Raw genomic sequence first — 14,656 nt, 5'->3', positions numbered from 1 at the left:
AAGGAACCTATCATTTACTCCGTAAAAGTCGTTTCTGCAGAATTTCTGGCGCTGTCCCCTTCATTCAAGTATTGCCTTCAACTTATAGCCAAGCATCGATACCATTGTTTGTTCCATTGTCAGGGTGTTGCACGGAACGCACTTTTTCGGCGCTCAGTGCGGTAAATTCGGGTAAATACAGTGACCACGTCACCTTACGTTGGGCTTGACTGCAATACATTGAGCCTCTCTAAAGTTAGCTTCACCGGTTGCACATATGCCTTGGTGAGAAGACATATTCAGAAGCAACATCGGCAGTCACTTCAAAATACGACGGTCATAGGGCCTTTTATTGCTGTAAGCGGAACGTGTTACGCACGTACGGACGCACCATTTATCAAGGCAACTAGACGTACAATGATTACGCCATAAAAGAGCGGCAGCAGCTTCGAAACCACCAGCTGTGCTCTTTGTGCATAGTGGTGTTCGACGCACACCTTTCTCCTTTTCTTTAATTCGCCCCCCTTTTTTGTCTGTATTTTTGGGATCGGTGTTGACACCCGATGCTGGAAGCAAGAACGAATAACCGCGCTCCGGCCCCCTTTCACATCGCACAACGGTAGAAGCACTCCCGCATTGTTCCCTACTTCGGTCTTTTCGGGCCCCGCAGCGTATTCACCGTACTTTCGCGATTATAAGCACCGGCCCCTACTTCGGACAAAATGTTTGGGAAAAAAAAAGTAGTTGCATGCGAATATAAGCACCCCCTTTTCTAAGCAACCATCGCAAGGTGGATTTCAGACGCTTGGAAACGGGCCCGAGTTGACGATGTGGCGAAGTAATTTATGAAGTTTTATCCGCCGTGGTGGCTGCTGGTCGCGGGTTCGATTCTCGGCCGCGGCGGCCGCTTTTCTGATGGAGGCGAAAAGCAAAAACGCCCGTCTGCACGAGGCTTCGGCGCACGTTCAAGATCCCGAGGTGGTCAAAATTAATCCGGAGCCCTCCACTATGGCGCGCCTCATCGCGTGCGTTGCGTCGGTGCGTTAAACCCAACAATCAATCAATCAGTCAGTCAATCAATTTATGAAGTTTTTGATTACAAACCACTTCAATGGAACAGAAGACGATCTGCTGGGGGATACTGAGAGCGGCGGCCCAAGCTGCACGACGGACTCGAATGGTAGTGAGGGGTACTGAGTATCCGACGTAAGCGGTGGGTCCACTGTATGGACCTATTTTTATTTCGAATGTTTGCCAAGTAAAACATTAATCCTTGCACCCATCTCGTTAAGATACGGTGGTGAAGATAAGATACGGGGGTGATGTAGATTCCTCGAATCTGAGGGCATCGTGATCGCGGAAAAAAGGTGGTGATTAGAATCGAGTAAAGACGGTATATTCCCGCTCCCTAGTGTCGTCCCTGGGAAAACAGACCGATGCGAGTGTGGGAGGGAGGCGGCGAGGTTTGCTATATAAAGGTTATACTAGTACTCACGTGAAAGGCGGCTCGAATCGCCTAGCTCCCGCGCCTAGGTTCCCCTTCCTCGACACATTTCTTTCGCCTTCTTGCTTTATTTTTGTTCTCTGTGTCACGTACCACCCTCGTTTCGCTCTGGACTTCTTCTCCACCTTCTTGGTTTGCTTCTTCTGGAGCTTCTTTCGTGCCCGGCTTTATTTAATGCCCGGCGCGCGAGATCGCCTTCAGTGATTCGTGACTCTTGTTCCTTCTTCAAGGCAGCCGGGTTCTGTTTTCGTCTTCGCGCTCTGTCGCCAGGCTCCTCTCTCTTTCTTCCAGCGACATTCCATCGAACCCTTTGTGCGTTTCCCACCTCGAGGAGCTATAGCTGTCACGGGAAAAGTGTGCCCGACGGCGAGGGCTTTCGGAGGGGACATTTTCTCATCCCCGTGTTTCGTTCTATGTTTGCGTTTGTCCTCGCCAAACCCATCTTTTTTTTTTGTCTCTTATCGCATTGATAGTTATTGTGTCACGTCTCCCTTGGCACGTTAGATTTACGGTGGCGGTTGTGTCCATCTCTTTTCGTTATATCCAGTCTGTCGAATGGAGCCGTCCTTTGTTTTTGTTTTGTTTTTTATCGTTTACGCTCTGTTTGGCTATCTCTTCAGGCGACCAATCCTCCTTTAGAAGAATGTGCCTACACTGCCGCCGAGTGTGGGCAGCTGTCACCGGCCGTTTGACTCCCAACAGTGTTTTCTCAAGTCGCTCGGCCCCCTTAGTCGTGTTGGCAAATTCCTTTCCGCGATACGTGCCTTTTCAGAAGCCTCTGCAAACGGTATATGCGCCGAACATCTTTACGGTTCTCGGGCGAGCGTAGTCGGAGCGTGTTTGGAGAAGCCCACTGTCAACTTGGGCTCGGACGCACTAGAGCTGGACGTGTTTTATATATCGGTCTTTCTGTTATATATCGGTCTTTCTTGTCGGTCTTTCTGTTACACTCAGCGGCTGGCCAGACGATGTTCCAGCGGGGTGTGAAGACAGACGCGAAACCGGATGTATACGCGGCCGTGATGTGTACCCTTGCGCTTACAGATTCACCGGACTTGCGCAAATCGTGGGTTTGTTTCGGGTGCTTCTTTACGTCGACATTTTTGTCGACGATCGATTTGAAAGGACCTCTTGGTTAGTCTAAGCTGGGGTTAGTTTTGCCGTTGAAATACTGGCCTGGCCGGCTGAGCGCTTTTGTAAGGTCGGCGAAAACGTGTCTGGAGCTTGTCCAATGCTTGTCGGCGATGGTAGATACGGCGCCGACAACGTTCTCGTCCTGACTTGCTCTGACAGCAGTTCTTAATTATATTGCACGCGACCTTAAACTGTGCCTTTGATTGATTTAAAAGTGACGCTAAGAACCAACTGCTCGGCCAGTCACCTTCGATATCATGACTGAGACGTTTACGTCTCAAGCAAACACTGTACAGTTTGTGGCTGCCGCTGTTGGCGGAGGCGGGCTGCCTTGTTAGCTCTGAATGTGCTCGCGCAAAATAGAGTATGCAATGCGGCTCAGTAAAGGAGGCGGTGTGTGGTGAAAAATAAGCGTTCATAGGCTCGCATAAATTCGTTTGTAACAATATATTGGCGGGAAAGTTTCCAAGGAGGGGACAGTGAGCGTCTACAAGCCAAGCTACACGCCTTGGGGCCGCACCGTTTGTTCTTTTTCATTCTGAACCTTCTACAACCGGCTTCACCCGTGGCCCATCGAGTTCATCAGCTGACATTTATTTGAGTAATCACCACGTTGCATGCGGTGCGGCGAGCTCTACGGCGAAGCCTAATCACGCACGCCTGGTTGTGTGCCGCAACCAAATGCTTCCTGCTCAACGTCTTCCACGGAGGTTCTAGCCGCAGCGTCGATAACAGCAGTCGCCACGTATCGTTCGAGAGCAGCGCTTTGTACTGTGTTGTATGCGCCGAGTCTTGTAATTGTGAAATGTGACGTCAACTTGTTAGTGACGGCCGGGATGACTATTCCTGACGTCTTTTTTTCCCCTTCCTCTTGTGTTTTGCAGCGCCCCGGCTGGAGCACGTGAACACGGAAGTGGGCTACCATGCTATCGTCAAGGAGAACAGCCGCAACGTCGAGATCATGCCCCGAATCAGGGTGCTCGATGGTGAGTGCTGCTCCCCCCATCTCCCGCTGTTGTTTTTTCTTGGCTTTCATGTGTTAGGCCGGCTGTAGACGGTACAGTTACACCTCGTTATAATTAACACTGATCTGGCGAATTACCGGCTATAGCGAACTCAATACGAAATTTGGTTGGTCAGGCTTCATTTCAGTTACACTTATTCCTTTATAACCAAACGGAAACTATGAGAGCAGCGCGCGAAATCGGATATAACGAAAAAATGTTGGCCAGTAGGCTGTGGAGCTACTGCGAAAAACTCCCGGCGTCCGAAACTTCATGAGTAGAAATTGCCCTTTTGTTCGTGGACACTGTGAAAATTTTCATACTGCTCAGTGTATAGCCACCAGACGAAGATCACATCCTTCCTCAAAAAAAAAAAAAAAAACGGAAGGTAGGCCTGTTTTTTATGATGATGATGATAGTAGGATTTAACGCGCCGACGCAACGCAGGTGGTGAGGCGCGCCGTAGTGGAGGGCTCCGGATTAATTTTGACCACCTGGGTATCTCTAGCGTGCGCCGAAATCTCGAACACACGGGCGTTTTTGCTTTTCGCCTCCATCAGAAAAGCGGCCGCCTCGGCCGGGAATCGAACCCGCGCCCTCGTGCTTAGCAGCGCGACGCCTTAGCCACTGAGCCACCGCGGCGAATTGGCCTGTTTTTTTATTATTTTTTTTTTCAAGTGAACTTTGTTCTGTTGTCATTTCATGTTCTGGTTCATTGAGCTTGAAATAAGGGCTGCCCTTTTTTATAGTGGGTTCTGAGCGTAAAATATTATTTGGTGTTTGTATCAAGGATTTTAGCGGGTGCCAGATTGCCGGTTGGTTCGAGTCGATTTTTACCTCTACGGTTAAAACGAATATCGGATATAACGAACTAACTTACTGTCCCGATGCTACTTCGTTACAGCGAGGTTCGGCAGTATTCAAAGTTTAGCGGGTGATTTCATCTTTTTGCAACACGATTGCAAACGCTCACGTACACCTGATTCGGTCGTAGAAGGCAGAATAAAAGCAGCGCAGAATCTACAAAACAGGGAACTATGTTATGCAATACTAATAAATGTTGTATTTCTCTAATTGCAAGTACATATCTCCGTTTTAATTACTCCTCGTTTCCCCGAAAGTTTGCCCGAACATTGCCACCAATGGCAGTTTCTTAGTCTTCTTATATGGCTCAAATTAACATCTCGGCGTCGTAGTCGCACTTCTCCGCTGTTCGCAAACCTTTCACGGCTCTTATTCGCCGTTACTGAGAACACAGCAGCGTGTTACGACAAATAGCTGGCTATTAGTGGGAGGAGCGTACCCATCAATTAGATAACACTCGCAGGAGTCTCTGCGCGATTTCTATAACCGTTTGTAATGAATGTGAGCGGCATGGGAGGATGCCGACGCGTCAGCTTCCCCGCTCGAGCGCCCGCCCACTCACCCGATCTCCGTCATAACTTTTTCCGGCCAACTGCGGCTCGGAACCGCCCTTCCGAGACGGCAAAGCGGCACGCCGGTGCGCGAGGCAATAACGGGTGATTTATTTTAATGTGTAAACATTATAGGTCTACACCCATCGGAATAAAATCGTGCGCACGTTGGGTATAAATTGGGTGTGTGTGATGGAGGTATTTAATAAGAGGCCGTAGGCTCTTCATATTTCGATATGACGGCTTAACTGTTCGAAAGAAATTCTTTCCAACAATGCACTTGTGTGTATCAGAGAAACCGGCTTTAAGAGCGCTCTGTGTATGCAGTTGAACATTCACTGACTGGGTGTTTCTAATGTCGGCTTTTATCCAGTAAACCCACTATGCATCGACTCGGTATTTGTAATGTTGGCTTTCACACATTGCTTTAATGTATTGCAGTGAAGTCTCAACGGAGTAAGCGCGCCATGTACGTAAGCATAGGCGGACTCTGCGTAAACGCGATTGGATGCGGACAGAATGCTTACGCAGCACCGGGAAAATCGTCATGGAACTTTTTAAGCGAAAGCTTTCTTGTTTCCCCCATAGACCAGTTGGTCGACCGAAAAGCTCTGATAAGATCTCAGGACACGTGACGCGTGCGTGGAACCTGGCTTCCACTGGGTCAACACAGTTACTTGAAAATCACGACAATGAAACAGAGGGAACGGTTCTAGATAGGACAATACACGCATCTATCGTGAATGAGGAGTACAATAGTATAATACCTTTATATTATAAACCACGTATTGGCACACATTTAGATCATTCGTAGATGCGTTTACTTCTTTGGTGCGCGAAAAATTGTCGCTTGATGGTGCGTTCTTCGTTTGCGCTGTGGGTCTCTGAAGCTTTGACGATCGATTGGACGTGCTCTCAGCGAAGGTTGGCCACACTTGAAACGAAGGTTTTGACGCACTTTTGACGCAGTTTCGATGTGAAAAAGCTTTCGCGCTTCTCCCAATCCCAACCTTCTTTAAGGAGAGATGGTAAGTTTTTTTGTATATTATAGCGAAAGCAAACTTAAGTGCCTCATTGTTCGAGAAACCCTTGTCATCGTCGTTGTAGTGGCCGTCCGGTACGGAAAATGACCGCCGCTGCGAAGAGTAAATAAAAAAAACGCTTGAGTTCGTATGGGGTTTGAACGCGGGTCTCCACGTAGACGCCTAGTGTGCTAACACTATGCAACCTCCGCACTTTGGAAGCGGGGAACAAAAAGCTGAGTTGGAGCGTGACACGTGAACGGGACGGCGCGCGAGTTAACCAGAGACACCCCAGCAGCGCAGAACTCTGATCCTGGGTAGCAGTACGGTGGTTAAATTAATTCGCGCCAAGATGTAAATAGCGGAAAGCGATGAGAGACGGAAATACGATGTAACAGAAAAGCCCGTTCTACGTGGGGCGAATTTCGCCTGCGAATTCGCAGGTGCGGCTCCGCTCGTGCGGCAAAACGACCTATTCTCGTTGCTGTGGCAAATTGCCAAATGTATGGAACTCTAGAACTTCTCGCGTGAACGGCGCTTGGAATTTGACAATATGTCGCCTCGGCGAAGTAAGCAAGATAGATCGTTTTTCCGCTCGAGCGGCGCCCCATCTGCGAATTCGCAGGCGAAAAATTCGCACCATGTAGAAGGCGCCACGCTTTCGCCTTCAAAGCATGTAAGCATGCTTAGTGCCCCGGAGAGTTTTATTATTTGTAGTGTTTTAGAGAGAGAAAAAAAACTTTTATCGAAAACTTGCTAATAAGTATTCGTCATACCCGATATTACCTGTATAGGTGTGAGTAATGATTGAGCAAATGGCTGAAACGACGAAGGGCAACATTGCGGGCTAGGGAGGCGGGAATTTTTTTAAATATTAAAAACATGTCGGTTGTTTTCTGCAAGCACTGAGTCATAAATCGTGCGGTGCGAAATCAACAGGCATGCTGTTGCGTAAAACTAGCTCACTTTTTAGAACCAGGGGAACCGACTTGTTTTTACAAATAAGCTGCCATTGTGACCTTCGTTTAATTTCGTCGATCTTCTGTAGTGCGCTTAAGAAACGCCTCTCGTTGCGTTCTGCTGAACGGATGTGTCTCCGGCTTGCTTGAAGTAAATGTATTTACAGTAACACTAGTCTCTATCGCCGAGGGTATGTAGTCCGGATCGAACATCCAATAGGTGTAGCGACAGCAGCTACAAAGCACATGGCTTATAAAACGAGCGTATGTTCATAGTGAAGTGCAAAATAAAAGATCCAAAATACAGTAGAATCTCCATAAACGGAAATCGCTTAAACGAAATGGCCGCTTAAACGGAACTGTAGCCTGTAAGTTGGTTGGTTTTGTATTCAGATAACGTAAAAAAAAACTCCCGGTAATCGGAACTAAAATTTCGGCGTAACCGTATAAACGGAACTAGAAATGGAACTTCTTGTGAAACCCATCGGGATGAGAATCAGCTTTTTACGGTTCCGGCTGTTTCGTTGTTTTTTTTTTTTCTTCCTCCATGTTTTTTTGACCTCGTTGGCCTCGTAAGCCTCGTCTCGTTAGTGGTCAGCCGTGTTATCGCAACGAATGCAACATCGCAGTTCTCGTTCCAGTCGTTTGGTCTCGATTCAAGACGCTGAGGTTATAGGGCTCAGCTCCTTATGCCTTGTTAGTGCTATCGTGGTGCTATTCGCCCTTCATTACCGCGTTTCCGTATTCTACGTTCGGGGGCTCGTAATACTCGCGAAGTTGACGCCTCGAACCTCCGTGAAGACGCAGTTTCAAGGACTCAAAGATAATTGATGCATTTTGTAGTGCACAGCGACTAATTGTTGCCAAATCAACTTTGTGAATGCTGTGCCTAAACCTTTTTTAGTTTTCTTGCTTTCTAAAAACCAATCAGCTACATGCACCTCCTAGTGCTTAGTGTTCCATGAAATGGTATGAAGAGTGCGTACGCGCACAAATTTGCACCTTAGAACATCTCTCTCAGTAAACGGAACTCCTGCTAAACGGAACTAATTTTTTCGGTCCCTTGAAGTTCCCTTTATCGAGAGTCTACTGTAGTCCAAAACAGATTTACAGTTTTACACCATTCACACTTGTTAAAGTTATCATTGGCCTCGCTGTTCGCACACGGTAATTGAAGCTGTTTCAATTGCATGGATACGTGCATGCCGTCGAAATAGCTTTGATTTGCATGAATTGTTGCTGGGGTATTAAAATCATTCACCTGGAAAATTTTAACGTTTTACCGTAAGGGCTGCCGGGGCGTATGCGTTAAGGTTCACTTTGACGTTTTGAGTAATTGCGGGCATATTCCGAAAATTACGTTTCATGCCCCCCAATTCTAAAGTAAAAAAAGTTGTAAAGAAAAATTCCACGGGAACACTTGACGACTGCATGAGACAAAAATTAGACTGGCAAGGTTTAAGGACGAAAAGTTGGACTAGCTGGCTACTCGATTTTGAAGTCGTGTTAACTGCGGAAACGGGACACAGGAACGGTCCTTTGTATTTTTTTCCTGTGGGCCGTCTTTCAGTAATACAATGTCCACGAAAATTTATAAAAACAAAGATGTTGCGGTATATGTACGGGAGCTGAAACGTCTTTGTTTTTATAAAAAAATTCCCCGCTTTTCCCCGAGGGGAAGAATGTGAAAGTGCGAATGCACGAGTTGAATTTGCGCGGTTCGGTAATGTTCGCGAAAGAGAGATCACACACACACACACAACTACAAAGAAAGAAAGATGCATTTATTCACAGACACCTATTTGTGTTGTCGTTGTACTTGATTGCTAGAGCGGATCTCAGCTTTGAAATTTCGTGTCAGTACTCCTTTAAGCGGGTGCATTAGCCCTTCTCACGCCCGATTCTGGGCCAATCCCCCACGTGGGTATGTGCCATGTCAGCGGCCAGGCAGCGCGCGCCCATCTCCACGTGCGCGGACATCGCCGGTGGACGCAGGTTCAGGGTCACTTAAGAAGTGCATTGCACTTAAAAAAAAAACAATCGTGGCCTGTGTCAGCCTTTATTTTTGTCTTTTGTCATCTTTCATGCTGACCCGACGTGCTTCTGCCAAACTTTTTGATTTCAAGACTTTTGCGTGAAGGAATGCGAGCGTCCCCCCCCCCCCCCCCCTCTCTCTCTCTCTCTCTCTCTCTCTCTCTCTCTCTCTCTCTCTCTCTCTCTCTCTCTCTCTCTCTCTCTCTCTCTCTCTCTCTCTCTCTCTGTGAGGGCGTCTGAATGCGCGTTTTAAGTGATCGCGTGTTACTTTGGCCTGGTTAAGTTTAATCGTTGCGAAAGCACGGCTATTAATAGCCCTCAAAAAGCTCGAGTGTTGCGGGGTCCAAGCAAGAAATCGATCGCCCGAATCGCCGAGCAATTGTTCGACGAGATTCGCGCGTTCTTTATTTCGCATTAGGGTTTTAGGGTTTTATAGTTGCGCAACGGCATCCAATCAATAATCGCTCGGATTGCGCCACGCCACCGATCAGCAAGCCGCGTTTTCGGGGATTATTCCGCAAATGCAACAAGCTCGCATTTCGCCATCAAATCTGATTCGCTCTGTCGACCGCAATTTTGTCGTTCTTTTTTTTTTCTTTCATTCTCAGCTATTTCGCACCATGATTATTCAATCCATCCGTTGCTATAGCTATTTGGAGTGGGCCGTAAACCGGTGGCTTGTAAAAATTGCTGCGCTCCTGTGCGCTTTTCTGTGTGCGTGTCGGTAGCCGACGAGAAGTTGCGGGCTTTTTTTAATCTTGAATTCACAGCACAAACAAGAAACGAGGACGATAGAGATAGAGCACGAAACACAGGCGCCGAATAACAACTGAAGTTTATTGCTGTGACGTCTGACATATAAATACAGCAGAAATCAATGCAACAAAGAAATCGACACATAACATGCGAAAATAAAATTTTCACGTGTTTTTTTTTTTGTTTTTTTAGCTGTCTAAGCTTAGGAGTAACGCTAAACCGTGGTTAATTTTATTTTACATGCTCGCGTACGTGCATGTTAGGAGGACCGCTGTGGATTTTTCCGTCTGGGGCCGCAGTGCACATAAATTTTGGGGTGGACAAGCCAAGCCAAGCCTCCAAAGTAATCACATTGTTCGATGTCTGCATCGTGGTGCCCAATAGGAGGTGCACAGTAGAGGAAAAGGAAAACTCTGGCGGTAACAATTGGTGAGATTCGAACTCAGAACCTTGGGATAACGCGTCCAACACTCTAGCGATGAAGCTACAGGAGTTACTGAGGGGCGGAGTGCAGTCTCTTATAGGAAGTCCATGAGCTTCCTTCGGGTAAGATTTTTTTGCTCTTACGCTGTCATTTTCGAAAAGTAAATATTTGTGCCGTCAAGGCTGGACGTAGCCGAAATGGTCGACCAGGTGTTAGCTTAAATATTTTAAAGGGGCCCTGAAAGGTGTTTTGAGCACACTAAATGAACTAGCGCAATCGTTAGATTGGGTCGTCAACGTTATCTGTGCCAAATATTACTCTTTTACGCGCAGCGGAAATCTCACACTTTTGTTGCAAAGTTTGTCGCTTTTTTGTCACCCTTCCCTTCGTGTTTTTGGACGCCGCCATCTTCACATGTCTACGTCATCGATTCCCAGATGTTCGTCATGAGCTAGACATCCTGCTATTGGGCGACTTTTTCACGCACTTCCGGCAAAGAAATGAGTCGTCTGCTCAGCGTCGGCTCGCCGGCTGATCTGCCAGCGTAGTGCCGGAGTGCTTGGACATTTTACGACAAACGAAACAAGTGTAAAGAAACGCTTAACCGTTCGTATTGAATGCAACACGGCCATAACACGACATGGATATTCTCTTACCTGAGTACGTTCCATAAAGAAAGCGTTGAAGCCCCGTGGCACTTCTTTCGTGCAATCGCAGAGAACGCCCTGAGCCGAATGCCCGGATTTGACGCACACCTTTTTATTCAACTTCAAAACAATCCAGAGATGCGTTTAGAACGAACACAACGTCACAACATGCGTTGCAAGTCTGAACAGCGATTGACAGACGATGGGTTGCCTCCTCCTGCGCGTCGTAAATTCGGCACTCACCTCGCGCGCGGTTTGCGGGAACGAACAGCAAGTCACTTATCTGGCGCACAAGCCGAGATGGCTTTTAGCCACGCACACTGCACATACCCCATGCGAGGTTGAGTCGTACGCCGCTCGAGAAAGATAATCCGGACCATGGGAAGCACTATCCACCCGCAGAAGCACAGCGTCGCATTTCATCGCGAAACAAAGGCGTCCACAACACACACACCATCGCCTCCTGTAATGCCAAACGCATCTCGCACTTCCCAATGGCAATGAATGATACGCCTGCAGTACCCACATGTCGCGAGGTGGGGCCCCGAGCTGAACCGGGATCACGGAACCGTAACTGACTTCTAAGCGGTTTGTGCCTTGTTGCGAAGGCAACCGATGTTTGCGATTGTCAAAGAAATGACGCTCGCTCCAGCGCTAGAAAGCTCAGAGCCGCGGCGGAGAATGTTTTGCCAACGTTGCCGCTCTCCACCACGCGTCGCCCCAAGCTGAACTGGTCACATGATTGAAGCGTTTTGTGCACGGGTTCTGTATCGGTTCAAAATGTATTTTTCACATGCCGCCGGCAGGAATTACCACCGCCGCAAAATATGACCCGGCACCAGCGGGGCCACATCTGATACGGCGCTTTTTGGATAAACAGTGCGCGGTGCATCAAAGAGAACGAGCACACGATCCTCCCCGTGCGGCTGCGAGTTCGCCGCCGATAAAAAGTCACGTGCCGCCGAGAGCAACTGCACCAACGTACACCGCGAAAGGGCAAGCCAGGCCGCCGCACACATGCGGCCAGATTTTTCGTTCGCTTTTCCAGCCTTGAGCGGAGTGCGGGATTCATGGTGTCAACAAAGCTTGCCCGTAGCAGACGACAGTCTGAGCAGCGCAATAGCGGAAGTACGTCACCTCTGAGGAGCGCAGCATCATGGGAGGGAAGGCTTGCGCGTCGTCAACAGCGGAGAGTAAGTTGAAAGGAGGAGGAAACGCGGCGCGACGATAATACGCGGTTTTGGATTTACGATTTCTCAGCTAATAGTCATCGCTTTAACAAAATTCTTGCGGGAGGAGATTGCTAATACATTGCTTTATTTAGTTACATGTACATCCATGCATCGGCGGAAGGTATTTCAGGACCCCTTTAAGGCACTGAGTTAGGTTATGTGAGTAATTTTGGTGACGCAATAGAGGCGTTGCAGGAGCGGTCAAGTTCTGTATTTTCGCAATTAACTTAGAAGAAAAAGACAAGATTTATTTTTATTTATTTAACAATACTGTAGGTCTTCTGCAGACCCATACAGATGGACGTAGCAACTGACTAAGTGAAACATCAGTTTGAGACAGTCGCCAAGTCCCGACTAATTCTCGTTCACATAAGTGCCGCGATGGAAGCCCGACAAAAAAATAAATAAATCCCGGCTCAGTCGTGGCGCAGTTGCGACGAAACGCAGGAATTCCGCCTCACCCGGACCTTTTTTCGGTTAGCAACCTGTCGGGGGCGCCCGTCTTTTTTGTTAGCGCAGTGTCGCCGCCGCCGACAACCCCCGCCACTTGAATGCCGCCGACCTTCGTTCTTTGTGTGCTTCGATTCTAGCACTCGCTTTCCCCGAAGGGTTCGACACCGCTTGACAACAGCGTGTCTCACTTCCGCGGCACTGCCGCTTCTGTTGCCAGCGCTTCGCACCATCATTTCACCGTTCTTTTCTTTCTTTCTTTCTTTCTTTCTTTCTTTCTTTCTTTCTTCATTTCTTCCGTTCGTTCCCTTCCTCCTATCTTTTTATCTCTTTCTTTCTCTTTCCGTCTCTCTTTTTTTCTTTCTTTTTTCTATCTTTTTATCTCTCTTTTCTTTCTCTTTCCGTCTCTCTTCTTATTTTTCTTCCTTTCTTCCTTCCTATTTTTCCTTTTTTCTCCTTCTTTCTTTTTCTCCTTCTTCATTTATTTGTTTATTTATTTTATTTCTTGCTTGCTTGCTGGTACGGCTGCATCGACCACCAAGTCACTTCACTTCCGGTCCTTCTCTCTCTCCCCCTTACCCTCTTTTTTTATCTCTCTCTTTTGCTGCCCCCTCCTGGGAACTGATGACGTCGTTGGTCGCTGCTAGAAAACCTCTCCTGCGGGACACGTTGGCACTTTCCGACGAGGCAGCGGATATTGCCGACGCGAGCCCCGGCGCCGGCGTCGACGAAATTACGCTTGGCTTGTCCCCTTGCCAACGGCTGATTTGCTCCGTTTTCGCCTTGCTCGTTTTTGCCTCCCCCCGCTTTCCCCCCCGCAGTCGTTAGAATGGATAATTTGATCGCACGACCGGCGCGAGAAAACGCGGCTCGTGGGGGGCGACGACGACAATGCGCCGAAAACAAGCAGCGGGAGGAGGAGGAGGCCTTTTAGCAGCTGTCATTCGTCGCCTCGCGTTTACGCCAGTCGTTAGCGCCTCCTCGCACGCTCGTTCGGCGCGTTTAGCGCGCTTCGGTCGTGTTTCACCGCGTGGCAACAAAGTTTGGCGGCAAAGCCTGCTTGGGGGGGCTTGTTGTTCGGCGTCGTTCGGCTGTCAGGGAAGAAAGATGGATTTTTCCGAAGCGCTGTCACTGAGTGGTTCTTTTATGAGATTGCGGAAAGGAAGAAAAACTAAACTGCTTCTGTCTGTCTTTGAATATATCTAGTAGTCACTTGTTGCCGCAGTAGACTTTTGTTAAGCCTACTTACGCCTTACGCCTTCTCCTTGTGTGTAACTCTCACGCCGAACGTGGAAGTTTGCCAGCGAACAGTGTCGTCATCAGAAAACTTTTGGTCACATTAACCGCTGCTCGCGAGTTTCCACATGCTGTTGAAGCTTTAGCTTGGTCCGTTGGCGTTAAAAAAAAAAAATACTGAGAAAAAGGAAACTCCCCTTGCGCGAGTCGCCCGGAACAACCTTCGTGCAGTGGCTTTAGCAAAAAAAAAAAAAGAGAGACGGCGTGTGCCTCGTGAGGAGCTCCCGGCGTCGTCCAGGCTTGCGCGTGGGATTACGCCACGTGAGGAGCTCCCACCTTCATGGTCGTCATCTCCAGCGTGGCGGACCCGTGGCGCGCCGGTCGCTACAGGTACGCGAGATGAAGGATATGTTTTCCTGGCGCCCCATGAAATGCTGTCCATCACGGACACTAAACCCTTTTTGTTACCTGAAAACCGCGGTTCAAAGGGATTTCTGGGCACAGCAGTTAAGGAAGCGGAGACGAGTTGCTAGACCCGAAGGTAGAAACACGAGCCGAGGTTGAATCAAGTTGGCCCCTTTCTCTTGCTTCTGGGTGTGGTGTTGTCCTAGTTTGTGCGCTTTATCCTTGGCCTTCGTTCGCGAACTTCCTGCTGGAACTCTCTTTTCGTTGCTCTCTCTCTCTCTCTCTCTCTCTCTCTCTCTCTCTCTCTCTCTCTCTCTCTCTCTCTCTCTCTCTCTCTCTCTCTCTCTCTCTCTCTCTCAGCATACCAAACGGCTCAGTTAAATAAGCGTCACGCACCCCGGGGCAACAGGGGCAAGATTCAGAGAACGTAGGCGCCTTCCCTCCGTTAGCTGTTC

The 14,656-nt window shown here is 48.4% G+C and overlaps 1 protein-coding gene across 1 annotated transcript in view; it reads left to right on the top strand.

Annotated features, from left to right (window-relative positions):
• Cals (calsyntenin 1) overlaps positions 1-14,656 on the top strand; it is a 172,231-nt gene that overhangs the window by 117,191 nt on the left and 40,384 nt on the right. Inside the window, exon 2 of the mRNA XM_077678045.1 lies at positions 3,502-3,603. Coding sequence (XP_077534171.1) covers positions 3,502-3,603 — 102 coding nt within the window. The remainder of the gene's footprint in view (positions 1-3,501; positions 3,604-14,656) is intronic.

The sequence above is a fragment of the Haemaphysalis longicornis genome, unplaced genomic scaffold (genome assembly GCF_048455015.1).
Source record: "Haemaphysalis longicornis isolate Haplotype H1 unplaced genomic scaffold, Haemaphysalis longicornis Haplotype H1 scaffold_7, whole genome shotgun sequence".
Classification (NCBI taxonomy): domain Eukaryota; kingdom Metazoa; phylum Arthropoda; class Arachnida; order Ixodida; family Ixodidae; genus Haemaphysalis; species Haemaphysalis longicornis.
The sequence above is the reverse complement of the archived record's forward strand: the minus strand, read 5'-3'. Positions and strand labels throughout refer to the sequence as shown.